The 21,808-nt window shown below is 43.8% G+C and overlaps 1 protein-coding gene across 1 annotated transcript in view; it reads right to left on the reverse strand.

Annotated features, from left to right (window-relative positions):
• Positions 1 to 1,411: 1,411 nt before the first annotated feature.
• Positions 1,412 to 21,808, reverse strand: part of Pgm5 (phosphoglucomutase 5) — a 159,980-nt gene continuing 139,583 nt past the window's right edge. The window contains exon 11 of the mRNA XM_038331263.1: positions 1,412 to 2,342. Coding sequence (XP_038187191.1) covers positions 2,253 to 2,342 — 90 coding nt within the window. The 3' untranslated portion in view covers positions 1,412 to 2,252. The remainder of the gene's footprint in view (positions 2,343 to 21,808) is intronic.

A 21,808-nucleotide genomic window follows, 5' to 3' on the forward strand; every position in this document is an offset into this window, starting at 1 on the left:
CTCAAGGTCAGCCTCTTCTGTAAGCCCTTGACTATTCTGTTTTGCTGCTTCCATTCAGCTCTGGTAAATTAAGCAAACACTATTTCCCAAGGAACCCTATTCTTTAGGAGGTGTCTCCTGTTCCCAGTGTCCCACTATTCCGGAGTCAATTATTCTCCACGTGTTCCCATAGCTCATGCTCACACTTCTAATGCAATATCAACACCTCCCCAATGACTCGTGAGTATTGGTCACAGCCATCTCTTTCCATAGAGTAAGTTCCTAAGAGCAGAGATAACTCCATACATCTTCCTGTTACATCTGAAAAAAAGAATGTGCCTAGAATAGATATCAACCAGTGTTTGCTCAATGGAAGAACAGATGAATGAATGAATGAATGAATGAATGAATGAGCAAATGAACTGATGGGTAACTATACATTGGGCTACTACACATACATAAAAAAGGGAACCAGACTGTTTAAGTTGAATAGCTTGAACTTAAAAATCAGTGATGATTTTAGTTCAGGAATTTGAGGCAAAAGTAATTGCATACCCAGCCAGAGCTGACATGCCAAAGGACTTGTCACATTGCATTGACAATGGCCCCAATGGATGAATGGATGGAAGTTATCAGGGACCTTTATTCTAGAGATAGTGAGAATGACAGCTGCTACGGGTCAAACATTTTCCATTCCTATTCTATCTTCTATAATTTTTTTTCATAATCTCAGCTCAAAGCCATCTTCCTATTATTCTGGAATAAAGACTATAACAATGAAAGAACTAGATGCCATTTTCATTTTTGCTGATTCCCCAAACCAATTTTAAGCCATTCGTTTTTTTTTCTGTCCTATTTTTAAAAATCCAACCCCCAAGTCATTAGAGTGACCCCCAGTCTTCGCCAGTGCTCTGCAAGGCTGATTATCAGTACAGGTGACCACTCCTGGAACTGCAAAGTGGCAGGGGGCACAAAGGAGCTGAAGCCCACAATCTTGTATGGAGGTTAAAATAATGAAGTTTGGTTTTATTGACTACTAAATGTCCTAGCAAGTTTTTCCACAGAAGCACAGAGAGAAAATGGAAACAAACACCTTTCTGGGAATGTTTCCTTGCTGCACTGACCTTGACTGCAGCAATCGCGCGGGCTTAACAGCCAAAGGGCACTAGGTCATCTCCACACAAGTCGTGATAAGTGAACCTGTAGTTCCCAAGGAAGCCAAACATAAGCAAACAGATCCCGTGTCTGACTGAGGACTCTGCCCTAGTCCACGTGCCTGCTGGAGCTGCCAGGTTCCCTTTCCTCACAGGCAAAGAAAGCTAGGTGTGACAATCCACCTGTCTCCTAGGGCCACAACTCTCCCACTAATTATTTCCGCCCCTCCTGGTCTCCTTCATCTAGCCACTGTGAACAAGATGAGACCACACAGTGGTACTCTTCCTTGGAGGATTTATACAAACCCACGTACTGGCTTCCATGACATAATCAAGAAAGCTTTTCCCATCATGCTCAGTCTTTTCCAGAAAATCCTTCCCAACCTGCACAGGAAATGACAACATTCAGAAGGATGCAGCCAGCTTGGTAGCTAAATTAATACTATATGTAAAATAAGAGAAGAAAACACCCTTTTATACGTCTTGTTGGGGGCGTGCCATTGCGAGTCATAGAAAACTCCAGAAGATGTGAGGGAGGCAGTGTATAGATGGTGGGAGGCTGGGGAGAATGGACCATTGGGTGGCTGGTGGGAGAGGCGTGTGTCCTAGACGTTCTAACCCTTTCACCTTGGTAGAACTGATTAGGAGTGCAAAGTTGAGTCCTTCTCCACGTTGGTGAGGTCTTCTGCTTACCCAAAGTCCTTCGAACATAAGAGTCTGTCTCTCTCTCTCTCTCTCTCTCTCTCTCTCTCTCTCTCTCTCTCTCTCTGAATCTTTTCTCACAAGACACCAGATATACACAGGGGCTGATTGATAGTTTCCTAGTGCAGCTGTCTCTCTCCAAGGAGGGAGCTCATGGGTGTGGTGAAATACAGATACCAAACAATAGTGAAGCTTTGACAGACAGCTAAAGACCCTGCTGCATTTGGAGGAACTGAACAAACCAAACCAAGACGAATGCTTACCCTCCCTCCCCACCCTCATTTCATCTTACCCCCTCCCCCAACAGCAAAATAGCTTTTGTTTTCCCAAAGTCCTAAGAGGCACAAACAGGAAGCAAGAAGGCACGGTGAAGCATCTCTCCTCTCTCGTCCCTCGGGGTGCTCTTCTGCCCAGTGCTCAGGTGATGACGGTGGGCCCCCTCCGGCCAGTTCTCTCGTGAATCTGGGAGATTTTCAGCGCGATGGCTATGAGAGGGCTCAACACTGCCTGCAAAAGGAAGGAGGACAATCATCAGCTTGCAATCAGGTACAGCATGGGCTTTGGGATGGGACTCGACCTCAGGCATGGACTAAGATTGCCTTTTACAGCCTGCAGGCAGTGACTGGAATGGGCAGGACACAGAAAACTACTCTGTGAGGTCTCACTCAACCCCAGAGAAATTAATTCATGGTGGGACAAGCATGAGCTTCCTGCTAGACAAGGCTGTGAATTCGGGAAAGCTAGAATCCAAGGCTATCATAATCCGAGCGGTGGAAATATTAATCTAGGTGCATGTGGGGTAAGGTATTACTTTAGGGGCTATTTTATATAATTAAACTGTGTAACTTCAATAATGAACAGCCACAAAATAATTTCACTTTGTTCAAATAATTATACTGAAATAATTTCAATTCAATTTCCCAAATAAATAGTAAGATATGAGTACACGTATAGACGGGTTTTTCTTTAAAAATGAAATTTAGTATTTTAGCGACAATAGAGAATGGTGATTACTTTATCTGCCGAATTAGATATGCATGAAATACGGTAAAGTATCAAAGAGAAATCAAAAAATGTAAAAAGAATTCTTCAGCTTGTTTCACGATCACACTTAGGTTCTAAAGGCACTAACTAAATAAGAATAAAAGCCAGATGTTATAGAGGATGGAACAGAACCACAATCCTAAACAGTGTGCTCATATTCAAAGAAAATTGTCCTGACTCGAAACTAAATGATTGGGAAGTGAGCAATAGATCTGCATATGTGGCTGCAAAGACACAGTGAACAAGATATGTATGCATCTAGTAACTTCTCTGAAGTCAGGGCTTCAAAGACTCAAACTTGTCTCTTGATCTGATTGCATCAGCCACGAGGCCATCAGTGACAGTTATGCTCCCAGAAGTTAGAGCAGGGCCCCCCTTTACCCTTCATGTATTAACTGGGCAGCCCTTACTCAAAGTATTTGGAATCATGCTTCTGTTTTTTTTTTTCCCTTTTCTATTTATTTGGGATTATATGCATAAATAATGAATTTCTTGGGGGTAGAATCCAAGTCTAAAGACAAAATTAACCCCAGGCAATTTCATACAATATTCTTATTACAACTTCATTTTGACCAAAACCATATCACATGAGACAAGGTCTAGAATTTCCCACTTCTAACACATCAGGTTCAAACAGTGTCAAAATCAGGGGCATTTTAGGCCTTGGGATTTGGGGTTCAGTGTGCTACACCTACGCCTACACCACGCTCTCCACTGGCAAGACGAGAACACTTTTCGTTGAGTCGTTCCTCCTTCCTAACCCACTGGCAGTCATCAAGCCCTCTGACCTTATTCCCATAGTAGCTCCTCGACCATGGTTTTCCCTAACAATTCCCTATCATCCATTGCTCATGGGCAACAGTCAGTTGCTCCCAACCTTGTCACACCGAGCTTCTTTCTGGGGGTGTCTTCTGATGTACAAGTCTCAGGTGGCCTCTCAAGCTCTGTGGTCAGCCATTATCACTCAGTCTGGCTGCTGGGCTCCTGATGTTTGGTAATCCCTACCGCTCCTCCTGCTTCGTGCCATATAACCTAGCTCTATTTGAATGCACCTAAAATTAACCAAGTCAACAAGGAAAAAATGCCTATAGATAAGTCAGAATTTAGAGCTCAACTCGGAGAGAATTTGTCTTCTCCAAAAAACAGACCTCTATAAAAATGCTTCTGAGAGGAAAACCCCTCTCTAGACTGAAGCAGATGAAATACTTCCAAAGAGATGTACCACCCACAAAAATCACACAGGCAGGTGGGATCAGCCCCTTCTCTACCACTTTTCCCATTGACTTGGGCCCTTACCTAAGAGGTGGTATTTATATTACAAACTAACAAAAATATGAGAACCATGAAGACACCTGTCCTATTTATTCAGATGTGAGCTCCATTTGGCTCCACACATGGAGGCCTCTGGAGAACACGGGGTGGGGAGTAAGTCAATCGTCTGGCCAGCTCTCTGGGTTCCACAAGTGGCCAAAGGACACTGGGCTCCTGCCCTTGGAATCCTGCTGTGTAGATATAAACTAGCCCGCAAAACGTCCCATTTTAATCCTCATAGAAGTAATCCCCTGCTCCAAACTTCCCCTTCCCTCCCTTCTCTGCCTGTACCCACCTAATTTTTCCTGCCGCCAAGAGCATTGCAAAGGGATGGGGAATTAGCAACTGGTTCAGATCCCCACATGCCCTCCCAAAGATCCCCACTCATGTTTCTATTCACTGGGTTTGTCCACAGCACACTTCAAACTTTTCCTCTGTGTAGCATATACTTGCTAGTTTAATAGAAAATGACCTCTTACCTCTGGCAAAAATTTGTAGCAGAAATAAAAGAACTTAAAGAAAAAAAAGACTGCAATCCATAGAGAGTCTTTTTTCCCTCTCTAAGGCTGCGGAAGCTGAGATAAAGGTTACTCTGTCACTTACAGCAACCTGAGTTCCTGCAGCTGCAACACTGACATGCTTCAGCTTGGTACTCTGCAGAAAGTCGAAGTCCCCACAGGCCTACCTAAGGTTTTCCAGCAGCCTGCTACCCAAGGAACAGCCAAGAATCACCCAAGGGTACCGCTGTGGGTTCTAGTCAGAGAGATGGAGTATTCGTGTTCCTATGAATCCTGGAACGTGCAGCTCTGACAAGCTTCCCAGATGATCCTGGTGCATACCCAGGTCTGAGACCCTCACTGTGTATCCTAGAACAGGCAGAACAGGACAGCGGTGTGTAGTAGAGAGGCCGCTAGTTTGTTTCCTGGTTGCCCAGATTCCCGAAATAATCACACAGAAACTATATTATTTACAATACCGTTTGACCAATAGCTTAACTGTATTGCTAGCTAGCTCTTACATCTAGAATTAACCTATTTCTATTATTTTATATTTTACCACAGGGTTCGTGGCCTACTGGCAATTGACAGCCTACTTCTTTCTCCTTTGGCGGCTCCATGGCAGCTCCCTGACTCCGCCTTCTTTCTCCCAGCATTCAGTTTAGTTTACCCCACCTAGCTCTACTCTATCCTATCACAGGCCAAGGCAGATTCTTTATTCATTTACCAATAAAAGCGACACACATACAGAAGGACTTCCCACACCAGTGGTGAAAAGACTCTGAAGTCAAAATTCCCTGGATCAACTGGCTCTACCTCTTATGAACTGTGTGATCTGGGTAAGTCACCTCACTACTCTGAACACCAATTTTAATTTTGTGGGCTAACAACACCTTCCTCACAGAGGTGAGAGGCTAAGCGAGCTGGTAAGAAGGAAACAGGACAGTCACAGGCACGCAGGGCAGATACATAAGTGATCGTTATTAAAAACTGGCAGTCAAAAGGCTGCTTGGTATACTCTGTGATCTTTTATTATAAAAATCAACCTATACTTTCTCAGATGTCAAATGTATGCCTCTGGTATGCACCCCAGTTGAAAACAGCACCTTTCTTTGGTCCGGTCTCACTATCCTTTTTGCTCTGGTGAGTTATCAGCCTGCCATTTGGATCTCTGACCCCAGGGACCGCCAAAAGGACCATTCTCTGCATTCATCATGGTTTTCTGGAAAGCTGGCCTCTGCAGTGATACGGTGGGTGTGTCAGTGGTGTGGCATATACAAGAACTCTGCTGTTCCTCAGTGCAGCTTCACAGTAAATATATCCTTGAAAGTTGTTGGCCAGAAACAAGTTCCCTGGCTGGGGCTTTAGGGCTGTACAACCCATGCTATGGTTTAGATATGGTTTGGGTTTGCCCCCTTGTGTGTTAAAAGCTTATCCTTGGGTGGTGATTTTGAGAGATGGTGGGCCTCTCTAAAACCATGTCTTCTTACAAGAAAATTTACTGGGAAATTTCCTCATAATGATGCAAAGTTGATTAATACACTAAATAAGGGATACAAATAACAGTAGTTTACATGGCTACACAACCATTGGCACATCTCACACTAGGTGGGGGGTTTGGAGCTGAAGAGATGGTTTAACAGTTAAGGGTCCTTGCTGCCCTTGCAGAGGACTTGAGTTTGGCTCCCAGCACCCATATGGTAGTTTACAACCATCCATAACTTCCATTCTCAGGGATTTAATGGCCTCTTCTGACCTCCACAAGCACCAAGCATTCAAGTGCTGCATCACCATACATACAGGAAAAACACTCATACACATAAAATAAAAGGGGCAGGTTTTCTTTACCCAGCCTTGAAATATAGCACGCTTTCGCGTTCCAGACATAGAGTTCAGAAATGACGCTATGTGACTTTACAGGCTGGGTTCCAAGGAGGCCCTGCAGCGTCCCACCAAGCCCTTAGCAGTCATGTCAAGAAACTTGACTCAGACCCAAAGCATGACTATGAAGATTCCTCCAGAGCATCCCAGCGTCAGCCGTTGGGGTCACCCACCATCCGTTTTCCCACCAGACACTGACATCGTAGAGGTGGGTAGGGCAAGCTATTCCAGAGCCATGTTCAGATTCCTGGCTGTCAGGATCCGCGGGCACACAGAGTGTGTCCTTGCAGTGTGCTGCTAAGTTGTGAGGAAGCTTGTTGAGTAACACCCACTGATGACAGCAGCCAAGGTCACAGGGCTTCCTTAGGCGAGGAAAGGGTTAAGTGTTGAATTATACAGGAGATTCTATGGTAAGAGGCTGACTGCCTCTATAGGGTGAGGTGAGCACGGGCTGGCTTAATTTCTGCCTCTAGCACGAACTAGACAAGACATTTAATCTCTTGTGTCTTACTTTTCCAATTGGAATCTAATAATAGTTCCTACAACCCAGAGTCATGAGCATGGAACCGGATGATGTATGACAGTACTTAGGACAGTGTCTGTCACACAGTCAACATTCAATTAATAGTAGATATTTACACATTATAATATCATTACCAAAGGCTCCTGGGCAGTCTTAAGTCATGATACTTTTGCAAGTATTAAGGGGCTCTCAGATAACAGAATGTTTTCTCTATGGACCGGCAATTTATAAAATCCACATCTGAAAGCCGTACCCTGTCTGCCTTTAAAGCGACACCAAGCCACATTTCAGAGCTGTTCTTGCAAATTGATCCTAAAGAGCACTGGCGAAGGGATCTTTTGATCAACGTGGCAGGGGTCCTCTCGGTCAACACACTCCACAGCTGACAACAGCATTACAAAACAGGCTGGCATCATGGTTACTAGGCAGGCAGATGTGTAAGCAGCTGCATTCCCAGCAGCATCCTACCCTGCAAGTCAGGGCTGGCAATGGGTGGCCAGGAGGCCTCACCCAAGTACATATGTGAATTTGGAGTAGGGACACCTTGCCACCCACAGGAACATAACAGCCTCCACAAGGCAGTGGACTGAAGTATTGGGTTTTTCTTCTTCAACAGCTTTCAGTAATGGACACCGAGTGCCCGCTATGACTCCAACACTACTCTCAAGCCACGTACCAATCACATCACATTTTAGATGAGGAAATTGAGGTCTGGAGGCCGGATTGGCTAGTGCTCTGATCTGAGCCTCCCAGTTGGGCTATTATTAGCAGAGAGATGCCTCATCCACAGGGAAACTTTCCTTTCCTAAAAGGTGTGTGTGTGTGTGTGTGTGTGTGTGTGTTGGGGGGGAGTGTTTTATGTTTTGTTTTTGTTTTTTGCTGTTGTTGTTATTATTTTTAGAGTTGTCTGAACGCCTGTAGTGTAAAAGCGTTCTGTTTCAGGTCTGGCATTTGAAATCTGCCCTTTAAATAAATGTGAACCATTGTAACTCCAGTTCCAGGGGAATCCAATGTCCCCTCAGGGCTTCTGAGGGCATTGCATTCTTGTGGTGCACAGACATACATGCACACAAAGCACCCATACATATAAAAGAATGGTAAACTTTTATAACCACAGAGGAGTTTATTGTTTAATCTACTTGAATTATATGTGAAATTGATGTCCGCACTCTGAGGACAGCCTGAGTGGTTTCACCTGGTTCTCCCTTAGCTGTACAGTCGGCAGCACATACTGCCTGCACCGAGAGACTAAAGGCTTCTCTGGCTCCCTTCAGAAGAATTTTAGCCATAAATGAATGACACATCTTATCAAATGCATTCTGTGCTTTTTTTATTGCTTTGTTTTCTAAGCTAATTGCCTTTGTGATAGTGGCAGAAGCCTTTCACTCCCATCTATCCATAGTTAATGTTTACAGGTGTCTCTGTGTCATGCAGAGAATGTTTATGCCAATTGGGGAGGTATCGATATATGCCCATTAAGTTGGGTGTGTTAACTAATCTATAGTAGCACTAATAGTATGTTTGCTTGGTCTAATAATTACTGAAGCAGGGTTAAGAATATCCTAGGATTAGAAAGGATTTCTTTAGCTTTTTTTCTTATACTTTCTCTAGTCTTTTGGTTTAGAGATTTACATTTGTATTTCCTGGGAGAAATTAAACCATTTTGAAGAGTCCCTCTTTATCTTTAGCAATGAGTTTGACCTTAAAGCCTATCTTATCTGAAATGACAAATGCTGTTTTTGTTATTAGTTGTAAGCACGTACACACGGGTGTGCGCGCACGCGCACACACACACACACACACACACACACACACCTCAGTTTTAAAACACTTAGATTCTGATTTTTTTTTAAAGATCTCTTCCTTTTAAAATCTCTTTTGTGGGGAACGTAAGGAATCTTGAGTGAATGTGTATTGTTTACAACAACACAACCATATCAAGGGCCCCAATGCCTCAGATCCATGGAAATAACAAAGTCTTCCCTGGTAAGATTCAGAGGGAATGCAAAGCCCTCCTCTGGTCCAAGTGCGAGTGTCAATGGTGTGTGCAGAAACTCAACCACAGCTTCCTCTTCAGTGATGCCTGCAGCCTGAGAATGCTCCCTACCGAGACCTCCTGCCCAGATTAGCTAACCCTGCCTCCTTGTTGGGCTGTGGACCATAAACTCCCCGTCCATCTGTATACAACAAGTATTCCTTCTTGATGCAGATGAGTATAAAATAAACATGCTGAGGTTCTGGGCTGCTGCTGCAGTTGGTGCCACTATCACAGTGAGCACAGTCCGCCCCGTCCCAGCTTTTCTGTCTGTCTGTGTGTCCGTCCTCTCTTCAGTTAGGCTTTCAGGATAGCATGCTCTTTGTTTCCATTCCTGTCGCACTGTATTTCAGAATCCATCTGGGATGATGTCCCCTGCCCTGACACGATCTTGGGGGATTTCCTCACGTGCGGGCCAGCTGCTGCACTACTTTCCTGTGTCAGCTGCTGGAAACGCTCTTCTGCTTGCTTGCGTTTTACAAGAAAGGTGTCACTGCATTGGGAACGCTAGGCTCTAAGAGCTTTGACTCTAGTCCTTTGACCTAAAACCAATTTGTCAATAAAACAATTACTTTCTGACTTTCATTTTCTGTTATTTCAGTCTGGTTTATCTAGACATGAGTTAATAATTAATTATATCTTGTTTGGCCTTCAAGTTCCATTGCCCTGACGCTTTTCCAGGTTTTGCCTGTACCCCAGGGCCTTCTCCTCTCCCTTTGAGACTAATTAATCATGCTGGAACTGCTCACGTAACTTTCACATCTCGCACCCTCTCTTCTATTTCCCCCTTCATCTCTCTAGTTGTGTTACATCTGGTTTCTACAAACATAGCTTAAGTTTACTAACAATCTCTTGTGGATGAAACGATAATGTCTTAATGTCAACTATCATTTTTAGTTCTTTAATTTTAACATCTTGCTTTTTTATTGTGAAGATTTATTTTTATTTATGTATGAGTGTATGAGTGTTTTGTCTATGTGTTTGTGTGTGTGTACCTGGCACCCCAGGAGCCCCAAAGAGGGTGTTAGATACCTTGGAACTGGAGTAACAGACAGGAGCCACTTTGTGCTTTGTGGAAACTAAACCTGGGTCCCTTGTGAAAGCAGCAAGTACTTTTAGCTGCAGAGGGCCATCTCTCTAGCCCCCAACATCTTGATTTAAAAAAAATAATTAATTTATAGTTATTTGCTGATAACTTTATGTCTAATGTTTGAATTCCATGAGTATGGTGAAAATAATTGCTTTATAGTTGGTCAGATGCATTCCCATACCTAGGTCTAGGTCTCTCTTGACTGTAGAGGAGGTTTGTTGATTCTGGTACATAGGCTTTGTCTTTCTAGGTGACCTGCAAACCTTCACTTGTGGTCCATCTTATTTGAAAAGAGGTTATACACATACCATGAGGCATCAGACTCTGTCAGCTTCCTTCATTTCCTTCTGTGAGACTTCTAGGGGATCCAGCGGTTATTCAACTTTAGGCTCTTTGGTTCCCACCTTTATCATGTTCTCTTCGTGTTACCACATAACACAGGGTTGCCATGAGGATCTCTTGCCTTTGGTGGGAGCTCTACTTACTTTTCCTTCAGCCACAGGAAGCTGCCTCACTGAGGCCTCTTTGGCTAATCCTTTCCATAGCAGAGCTGGTTGTAACGGAGCAGGCTGTCCACCTGGCCCCCTTGTCTGTCACCTAGACCCTGTGTAGATAGGCAAATGTCCTAGACAGAAAGGGTCCTGGCTCATTTCCAAAACTCTATCTCCTTGTTTCTGCTACTGCCTCATGGGACTGGTGGTGATGGATATCTCCAAAAATATGTTTTTATGGAGGTCTTTCTGTTTGTTTTCATCGTCTGATTTCCAGATAGTTTGAATTACCCAGAAGCTAGCAACCTTTCGTACAAGATTTGTTTAATTGGCAGTAATATAATTACAAAATTAAAATACAATATATATGAAAATTCAAATACTTTGATTATTTTAGAATCAGAAAATCTAGCAACCTTGATGTTATATATTAATATAACTGGAGAGGGGCTGGTGTTTCCCAAATTCCCCCCCCCACTATCTTAAACACCCCAGTAGACACTCAGGGCCTGTGTTGGTGGGGTTCTGAGTTTGTTACCACGAAAAGCAGCAATGGAACAGAGACAGTAAAGCAATGCCAGTATGAGCGAGAGAACATGGATGATACCTCGATAATCACACACCCAAAGATCTAGGACATTCTCATTTATTTATTTTTTCTCTTTTTCCGACACAGATTCTCTCTATAAACTTGACCATTAGGGAAGGCTGACAGATTAACACAGAGCCCAGAAACCTTTAGAGGAAGAAGGAACTGAGGTCCCTGTCACCGGCACTGGTCCCAAGGATGCAAACTCTCAGCACAGACTCCTCTGAACTGACCGTGGCTCAGGCACAGATCTGTAATCTACAACTGTCCCCATGTACCTGGTCCTTCCCCAGGGTACAAGGCAGCCTGACAAACAACAGTAAGACAGTCTCTGATTCTTCTCTTAGAAATAATACTTTTATTTATTTTTTTGAGAATTTTGTAAGCAAGAAAAAAAACATATTTACTTTCCTGTTCAACACTCCATTTCTACATGTCAATAACTCATAGTAATGTAGATACGGTAATAGAAAAGTTCCCTTCAAACCAAAACATCACAGTATCAAGGCTCTAAACATTGGCACATAGTAATATTAGGAGACAGGTATTTAGTATGGATAGACCATCGAACAGGAAGAAAGAAATTGTGCAAGGTAAGGGGAGAAACAGGGATAGGTCAAAATAAAGAGTGACTAGACCACAAAGTGATATTTGGGTATCACTCGGTAGGTCAATCATTTCCTTTGGAATATATGTATTTTAATTTACTACTGATACTTAAATTGGAAGACACAGACAACTCAAACAGAAAACAGACATTATTTTGCTAAATAAATAAACATCTGTAAACAAAAGAACAAGAAAGAAAGACAAACTAGGGTGAGAGGAATGGGCTGAACAGAGACACCCAGGCCCTGGGTCTATGGTGACGAGGACAGTTCTCACTGAGTGGAGCCCTGAGTGTCAGCTCTTTTCTCCTCTTTCTCTTTCATCCTAGGAACTGCCAGGGCCCAGGCAAGGACCTCAATAGGTTCAATATTGGAACACTACCATGTCCTTTCAGGCCAACCCTTGGTAAGGCCATCCTGAATGGGTAATACTGCTTCTGTGTGTGGTGTGTGGGGGGGAGTTAGTAGACTCTGTACAGCTTCTCTCCCACAGCCTGCTTTACACAGCTGGTGCACTGTGTGCTAGTCCCCAGCACCTAGAGGACATTACATCCTAAGAGGGCTAGTCCGCTGGAAGAGAAAAGGGCGTCAGAGTTAGACCCATCGTCCTGCTAATCTGGGATTGCACTGCTCGAGGATGAGACGCGGGAACTCTCCTGGGGGATGCATTGGTTTTCAGTGATTCTGTGCCAGACTGAAGGGTGCTCTGGGTACTCCAGGGCATTTATCAGAGGTGGAGGAGCATCCCCATATTTTTGGGTGGCATGTAGCACAACACCATAGTTAAGACCATAACTTTGGGGCCAGAATCTAGGTTCAAATACCAGTTATGCTATTTTTAAACCGTAGGTAATTTAGATTTTCAGAGCCAATGTTTTCTCTTATGTAAAACATAAAGGGTTTATGTAAGGACCTATGACTACCAAGGACATTGGGATGTGGTAGCAATAAAATATGACATGCAGAAACCCATACCATTCTATGCAGCAAAAACATGCTATATGCTGATGACGACTATTTTTGTTTTTCTCGAAGAAGGAAGTGTACATGCCGTAATAGTAGGTAGGACCAAGAACATTTTCTTCTCTCCTGCCAGGCTGACCTTTAGAGCAGAGACAGCAAACCTCTTCCTTTATCTCCCTTTATCAACAAAATAAAGTTCATTTATCTTTTCTAATGAAAGATAAGATTAAAAAAAGAGATCAAGAACGTGAGAGAGTTCTCAGTTCTTTGAACAAAGGCCACTTAACTCTGCTGCACCCTAGGCCAGTGAGGGGCCCAGCCTACTTTCTGTTCCCTGCCCTGATCCCTGTAGCCAGGGAACGAACACCCATCAGATTGTAGTTGGAGCAGACAATGATGAAAACAGCCGGAACTGACTGTCACAGCCATTGACAAGGTGTTCCTTATGGGTACCAGCTTCCTAGGGCAACAGCAAGGATAGCTATGTTGAAGATTGGATAGCCCAACACTGGGTGAGCTGCAGAGGCATAGAAAAAGGAGAAGGTTTACTATGAAGGCTGCTTGAGTCTCATAAAGCAGACAGCTCAGCAGGGCACTCATTCTGCCACAGATCAAGGATGAAAAGGAACCCACCATAGCAGAGGAGTTTTCCTTGCAGTACAAAGTCATTAGAGGGGTTCCTGGATGGCCACTATACATTTTATGAGTATACTTAGTCATAGGAGCATGGCTTCCTTCCTTCCTTCCTTCCTTCCTTCCTTCCTTCCTTCCTTCCTTCCTTTCCATTCTGTGCCTTTAAGACTCAGCTTTCAAACAAACCTTAAGTGTTTTAAATAATTGCCTTTTCCAGAGTAATCCGTGCTGTGCTAGACTGTCTACCAACAAATTTAGCAAGACTTCCATGTCTTGGAAAAATTTCAAATTAGAAGTTTCCTCACTTCATCCAGGGCTTATTCTGAATCTCTCAGTTTAGCTAAGATAACCATGCAAAGAAAACAAGCTCACTTGTGGATTGACACTGAGGTAAGGTTTCCATGGAGACCCAAAATGAAACTGATCTTGTTTCCCTTTTTGTGAATTGGCCTGAAAAACAGGAAGAAATCTTCCCAGACTCTCAGAAATTTCTTTCCTTGGGTTGTTTTTTACACTCCTGGTAATTTTCCAGGTGTAAGAAGGCATGGCAGAGGTCATTACCCTCATAACTACATGGGAGTTGGGCTGGCATTTGAAGATTTATCTGCTAGGCAGTGGCAGAAGAAATAAGGATCTCAAAGGTCATCTCCAGAAGACTTCTCTGACTTTAAGGTACACATGAGTCACTTGCGAGCTTGTGACAGTGCAGAATCTGCTCAGTGGGTCTGAGAAGAGGCCTAAGCCTGCAATTCTTATATTTTTGGTTGTGAGCCTAGCCTTTAATGGCTGAGTCATCTCTCCAACCCCGAGCCTGCAGTTCTAAGAAGCAGCCTGCTGCTGTGGATCAAGGATCCATTGGGAAGTGAAGGCTCTATCGGGATCCATTGGGCAGAAGTTTGATAAACATAAAAATATACGTGTTTTGTAAATCCTTATCATTTTTTTACTTGTTAAAAGTGAATTTATAATAACTGCCAATTCTGAAGTCTGTTATGAATTAGACAATGTTAACACAAGTCGGAGGGACCAGTTTCTTCATCTATAGACAAACACTCACGAGTCAGGGATAGTGACACATACAGCTGTGGACAGCTGTGGAATCTCAGGACTACATTATCAAAGTGTCTTAACATTCTGGGAACACTACACTGGCCATCCTGACTGTAGTTCCTACACATGGGCCTAAAAGCAAAGAACAGAAAGCGAAAACAGCCCCATTGCTTGTCGGGGATGCTGACTTTGGAAGTGAATCTGGGAGTTACCATTAAGACATCTGTCCCTGGTGGCCCTCCAAGGGAAGCTTGTTCACACTAGTGTAGCTTGGGCAGCTGCTAACAGTTTGGCATGGTTAGCATTCAGACTTTTCTTTCTCCATCCCATTTAACTCTTTCTTCCGGCATAGGTAAATTATTATTTGTCTGCAAATCATGTCAAAGCAACTGTTTACAGTGAAAAGAGGAGGAGGAGGAGGAAAAGGAACTTTCCAATAGAAAATGAAATACCTGAACAAAAATTAGACTTCAAAAACTAAATATATTTTAAAACATTTCCATGTTTGGTTATACTCAAAAGCTAAGAAGTTCAATCTCATTAGGGTCAAGTCTGCAGATTTTTATAAAATCTTGAAATTCATCCAGATTCACAAATACACATATTTGGATGCATGCATCACTGCTGTAACCTGAAACTGTGTACAACTGTCATTTTCAGAAGCTGGAAAGCAAAGGCTCACATGGGACAGCCCTTAGTCTAAACCTGGCCTTCTTTCAGTTTCCGTATAGCCTATGAAATAAAAACAGCTTTTATGCTATTAACTGATTTTTTTTTTTAAATCTACCCAAAGATATTGTCACCTGTTAAAATCTGAAACTCAAGTTTTGGTACCCATAAATGTAGTTCTGTTGGGATGCCAGCCTCACTGGTTTGACCATGTGAACCTGTGACTGCTTTCTTGAGCAGTCAAAAAGTTACACACAGACCGGGGGAATTGTGCCCACCTCTCCGCCCCCCAACATCCCTACATTGCAGTCCCAACTGCCAGTATCACAGGATGCTACCTTATTTGGAAACAGAAGTCATTAAGTTAAACCAAGGTCACTAATTACATTATGACATATGCTATTGTTTGAATTTTAAATGTCTGCCAAAGGCGCATGTGTTAAACTCCCAGTCTCCAGTCTGGGGCATTATTGGGAAGTAGAGTTTAGTAAAGGGAAGTCAGGCCACCAGGGACTTGCCACGAAAGGGACTTTTGTGACGATGGTCTCTGCTGCTGCTTTTGCTTTCCGACCGTCATGGAGGAAGCAGTTTTGCTCTGTCATGCATTTCCCACCCTGACATGCTGTCCTACTGGAAGGCAGAAGAGTCGGCCAAGCATAGACGAAAGAAAGCCTCTGGAACCAAAAGTCTCTCCTCCTCCTCAGCTGACTGCCCCGGGTGTTTTGCCTTGGTGATGGAATGCTGACGTCACTGGTGTTCTTGATGGGGTGCTGACGTCACTAATGTTCTTGATGGGATGCTGTCACTAGTGTTCTTATACAAAGGTGGGATTTGGACACAGAAATATCAGAGACGGAGAAGGCAACTGTGTTCTCACCAGGAAGGAAGGCCTAGAACAGCCCATTCCTCAGAGACCCTAGAACAGGGCTCCTCAACCTTCCTAACGCTGTGACCCTTTAATAGGGTGCTTTATGTTGTGGTGACCCCAACCATAAACTTACTTCATTACCATTTTATAACTGTAATTTCGCTGTTGTTATGAATCATAATGTAAATATCTGATGTGCTGGATATCTGACATTCAACTCCTGTGAAAGGATCGTTTGACCCAAAGGGGGTCGTGACCCACAGGTTGAGAACCACTGCCCTGGAAGGAACCAAACCTTTGGATACTTGGACCTTAATCTTCTCTCCAGACTCATGACATGGTGAGTTTCTCTTGCTCTGTGACATCAGTTCTCGCAAACTAGTGCCGCTAGCCAAGACCCCACAGTTTACTAACAGACCCTTTGAGGGAAGCTTGCTGGCATCTGCTCTCTGATGCTAATCATTCTGGCCAACTCTGTAAATTTAACAAGAACATGCCTGCTGGCCAGCAACAGAGACTTCAGAAATCCTTCCTTCGATGAACCCACCTTCCATCTCCCACCCACTCGGGAGTTTATTTTGTCCACGCATTAGAAATGGCCCACAAATGGCGCATCTGCTTGGATAAATTGGGTCACGGAGCAAGCCCCGCTCCGTATGCCTTGCTCTGAGTCAGGAAGGCACTGAATTTGCACCACACTCTCTGTGGATGAAGGGACCCTAAAAGATGGTAAAAGTGCACTCATAGGCTCATCTCAAACCTTCCCCACAGCACAGAATCAGCAGAATGACACAGGCCCTGGCAGCTTCTTTTAAGAGTCACGTTTCCAGACACTGTCAGCTCCAGGGGAAGCCTCCCTAGAATCCTGCCCACATTATTATTAACTTTAAAGAGGAGGTGCAGGGGAGGAAACAATAACAAAAGCTGGGGTTTATTAAGCAAATTCATGAGGCATGCATGGGACAAACTTTTTACAGGAATAATCCGATTTACAGGTGGTCATAAAAATCCCATAAAAGACATCTGAATAGTCCATTAGAATGCTCTGATCAAATGACCGATATTCAAACAAGCAATTCACTCTTGTGGAACTGGGAAATGGAAGAAACAGAGCTGAAAAACCACACTCTTGGCTCTGAAACTTGACCTCCGACCCAGATACCATCAATATGACACTAACTATATGTAAAAGACAAACAAACAAAAAACAGGACTTTGCTGAGCATCTTCCCAAATTTTAGCCACCTGAAGAACCGGCTGGCTCTACCATTTTATCTCTGGCATTGGTATGCCAGAGCCTCACTGCTATGGGAGAGACTGCCCTCCCAGAGCTGGCTAAGTCTTAGAGATACCCAACAGCTTACACTCGAGTGCTCACCGCCTGCAGGCCAGTGGCTCCCTTCATAAGGTTCAGAAGCCACTGGCAGTTAGGGACAGGCCCTGAGCTCTGGACGGAGCCTCCTGGAATTAGTCAAACTAGTCAATCCTAAACATGCTTGCCTGGCCTAGGCTACTTTTATCCCAGAAAAATAATAGTGGCTTCAGCACAAGGCTTCCCCTTGCTTCTTCTGCCTCCCAGCTGCCGCTCGTACACTCTGTGTGATCTGGTGGGGTGAGTGTGCCCCCCACTTTAGGACTGTGAGTGATAAATCATCTTGTCAACTGGCAGTTATCTCCTGATCTGCTGGCCCTTTTATATCTGACAATAATGGAACCATGACTTGAAGCCACTCTCACAGTCTCTTCTGTTCCTAAACTGTGGAGTACAGAGGCCTCAGCCAACCAAACAGCACGGCACATGACAATTTCTACCAACAGAAATGCTCAAAGATGAGCTCCCTCCCATCCCAAGCTACTTAGGACCAGGACTTAATTACCCCTTTTGGTATTCCCCTCCATCCAGAGACCAAGTACTCTGCCATCAAAATACCCCACCCTCACCCCAAGCTCCCTTTAGATCCCAGCATTACTGGGAGGCGAAAACAGGGACAAGGGACTCCCCTGTTGAGTATCTTGCACAGAATTACTTCTCAATATGGCAGTAGGCTAGCAGACTTCAAACAAGCTGAGCCAGCTGACCTCCTCTCTGACAGAAATGCCATCTCCCATGCCGGTGCATGGCTGTGGTGAAGTCTGACTCCCGTTGAATACACTGAATCCGGGGCTTTCTGCCAAAGACCTCAGGCCCTGACCAGGATTCCTGTGGACATTCATGTGCTGGGATGCACTCCGGCTTCTGAGCAAGGCAATGATTTACTAGCCACACCAAAAGGCACTGCCTGAAACAAGTCCTGGGTCACCACCAGCCGTGAGACTTGGGCAGCTTTCTATGAAAGGGCAGGCATGGAAATGCTGCTCAGCTGTGCCGTGGGATTGGAACGAAGGGTGCTAGAAAAGCCAGACTGGACTAGCCACAGCTTGTCAAACCCATTCATGCGGCCATGAGTTGTGACTAGTGACCTTCTGTACCTGCGCGGCCAGCACAAATTCATTCATGCTTTCTTCTGAGGCCGAGTAAATAAGATCCGGCAAGATTTGATGATGTGTGGACATAGGCCGCGTGGGGTTAACCAATGGCTGGTTAACAGCTCGTGTGCCGTGGACACAGCCATGCTGAGGCTCAATGGAAACTGGCTAGTGAGAGGTGACATTGTATCTGAGTTTTAGAAAGTCAGCAGAAGGAACAGAACTTAAATGCTGTATTTCCTTATAGTCGTTTAAAAGTTAGTTTTGTTTTTGTTTTGAACTATGTGTATCAAGTAAAAATGGGACAGTTCATTAGGATTTCTAAACCTTAAGCTAAACCCAAACTGAATCCAAGGTCCAGGTACAATACTCTACTCCTTCGTGATCTTTTCTTAAGGCCACTAGGTTTTTTGGACAAGTTGTCAGCTTGAGAGTCTGTTGTGAGCTTTGGAAAGAGAGCCTCTTCTGTTTCTGCTGCTCTATATGAGATGTAACATGGGCTCTGTCCTAGGACTGGCATGAGGGATAAGCATAAGCAGGTGTCTTGTTTTTCACAAGTTCTAGGGAGGGGACAGTGTGGGTGGACAGGCTCATCACACACTCGGTACCTTGAAGAGAGTTCTGATGACAAAGGCTGATTGAGGAAAAAGTCCATTGTCATCAAAACTCTAAACAGCTCTGGTGTGTGACACGCTGAGAAACGGCAGCCAAACTCCCAGCCCGTAGGAGGTTTTCACATAGACTCGCAGCTCCAGAGAAATAACACAGAAATGGCTGAGTTGGAGTCTGGATTTCAATATTAAAGCCAGAAAAAGGAGAACTGTGGGTCTGGTAGGTTTTTAAAAATTGCTTTTGTTTTTGTTTTCCTCAGGATGTAATTCAACTAAGCCAATAGAAATGTAAGAAAACCTGTACAGAAGAGCCAGGGACATGGCTCTGTGGGACAAGCGCTTGCTGGGCCAACACAAGAAACTAAGTTCATATCTCCATTACCCACCACCCACACCGACTATACACACATGCATGGGGCAGGTGCACACACACACACACACACACACACACACACACACACACACGGGAGGAGGGAGGAACAAGACAGTAACAAAAACAATAGAACCTATATAACTTTTTCTTTGTTAGAAGATTAATTCTCCAAGTGGCAGATTTGTGAAAGACAGTCAGTTTCTTTTTGCACCACTAGAGGGAAATCTAACCCACCCCACCCACTAGAACATGTCTCTCTCTCTCTCTCTCTCTCTCTCTCTCTCTCTCTGTCTGTCTGTCTTTCTCAACAGTATTGGCATTTTAAGGCTGAAAAATTCTTGGAGACATTATCTTAATCAATCCTCTGCATTCTTGCCCATATTTTAAAATTATTATTTGAATCTACATGGTTATAGAGACTTCGGAAACATACAAACCAGCCGTCCTAGTGAGTCTAGCTGAAACATCACTATTGGGAACCAGGCCTGACAGCAGATCTGAATCTCTCCTCCTTCAGCTTGAGTTTATTTCCTCAAATTACATATTCATTAGCTATGGCAAACAGCTGGTCATCTTTCAGCACCTCACATTATTTTTAAATTTCTGAAGATGTCTGGGTCATCCATCTCTTCCACGGAAATGAGCCAGCTCCTTAACTCAGCCAGGGAGTTTATAACTCAACTCTCCCTCCACGTCTTCCTTCTCTAAACTCAACCCAGATCACTTCCCCCTCCAGCTCTGTGCCCCATCACAGCCACACCTACTAAACTCTGCATAGAAAAGGAAAACAAAGTATTTCCTCAAGGATTTCTTCAGACAAGTGGCTGTTAAGACATCCCTATACAGATTTTCTTTCTAAATAACAAAATGGTATTTTATTATATGTTTATAGTATGACTCAAAAATCATGCTCACTCTCCCTCACAGACATATACATACACATGCATACACGTTCATAGCCACACATGTTTTCATTGTATCATGAAAACGAACTGGCTAAGGAATGCCTGTTTGTGTCACTTTGAAGTCTGTTATGTTTCTGACTCTCACATCATAAATACTTCAATTTCTAATTCAGCTTTTAATTCTGTTCTTCAAGCCACTGCCTAATAATTCCAGGCTCTTTATTAGCTATAAAACACAACCAGCATGTACTGAGAATATTATCCTTTCAATAAGGTTGTAAAAAGCTACTCATTGCTAATAAAAGTAATGGGGAGAAAACTTGACATTTCCCCATGTTTGTATGTTTGAAATGGTGAAACCCATATTTGCTTACTGGCATAGATATTATTCTATTGGGACTTCCTGGGAAATGAGTGTCTGTGTTGATTATATTCCAACCACACCCAAATTCATACTCACAAGGTGTCTTCAGGCTGGGCACTGCCTGACAAGGACACACCCACATGGTTAGACAGTTTGAACTTGTGGTGACTCCCTGACCCCTAAGGGTAAGTTCAATAACCAAGGACAATGGCTTTATCAATAAATCAAGTTTAAGTAATGAAGCTTTCATTAAATCCCCTAAAGACAGCTGGGAGAACTCATGGGAAGGTGAGCACAGAGAAATATTGTGTGGGAAGTGGAAGTGGAGGATGTTGAAGGGGTACAGAAGCTTCTCATTCATCTCCATACCTAGCTTTACCTATTCTTCGTTGGCCATGCCTGAGCTCTACCTTCTAGAACAAACCAGGAACAGTCAAGTGGAGCCCTTTCCTGAGGTCAGGCAAAATGGAATTGAATTGAATTTTACTGAGTTCTTGGGACCCGGCTGATGTTAGAAGCTCAAAGAATTGATAAATGTGGAAAGATAAACCTCTAACTACTGAGCCATGCTTCCAGGCCCCGAAGGCAAATCTTTTAATAAAATCGAAGTAAACTTCCAGACACAGCATTGAACTCAAGCTCAAGTGAGGAGTCCTCACCCTTTTGGAATTAACCATTAGTCTGTTTGGGAGTTTTTCTTCAAACAAAACCAATCCAGAAATGACCTGTTCCATTAATCCAAACAACTCCTTATCTCAGTTTTCTCTTTTGCAAAACTCGACGATAATCCCACCCTGGGGGAAATGAAATGGGGTGGGGGGGGGGCAACAGTGTATATAAAGTATCTAGAATTGAGCCTGGCACACTGCTGATACATTAAACATCAACACTGTAAGCATCTTGACGCCTACATCAGGCCAACTGAATCTTTTCACTCCTGCCCTCTTCCTCAGAAGTCCCCATCTGAGAAGCCATACAGTTCTAGACCAGGATGGAAGGATA

This window comes from Arvicola amphibius, chromosome 1, assembly GCF_903992535.2.
Source record: "Arvicola amphibius chromosome 1, mArvAmp1.2, whole genome shotgun sequence".
Classification (NCBI taxonomy): Eukaryota; Metazoa; Chordata; class Mammalia; order Rodentia; family Cricetidae; genus Arvicola; species Arvicola amphibius.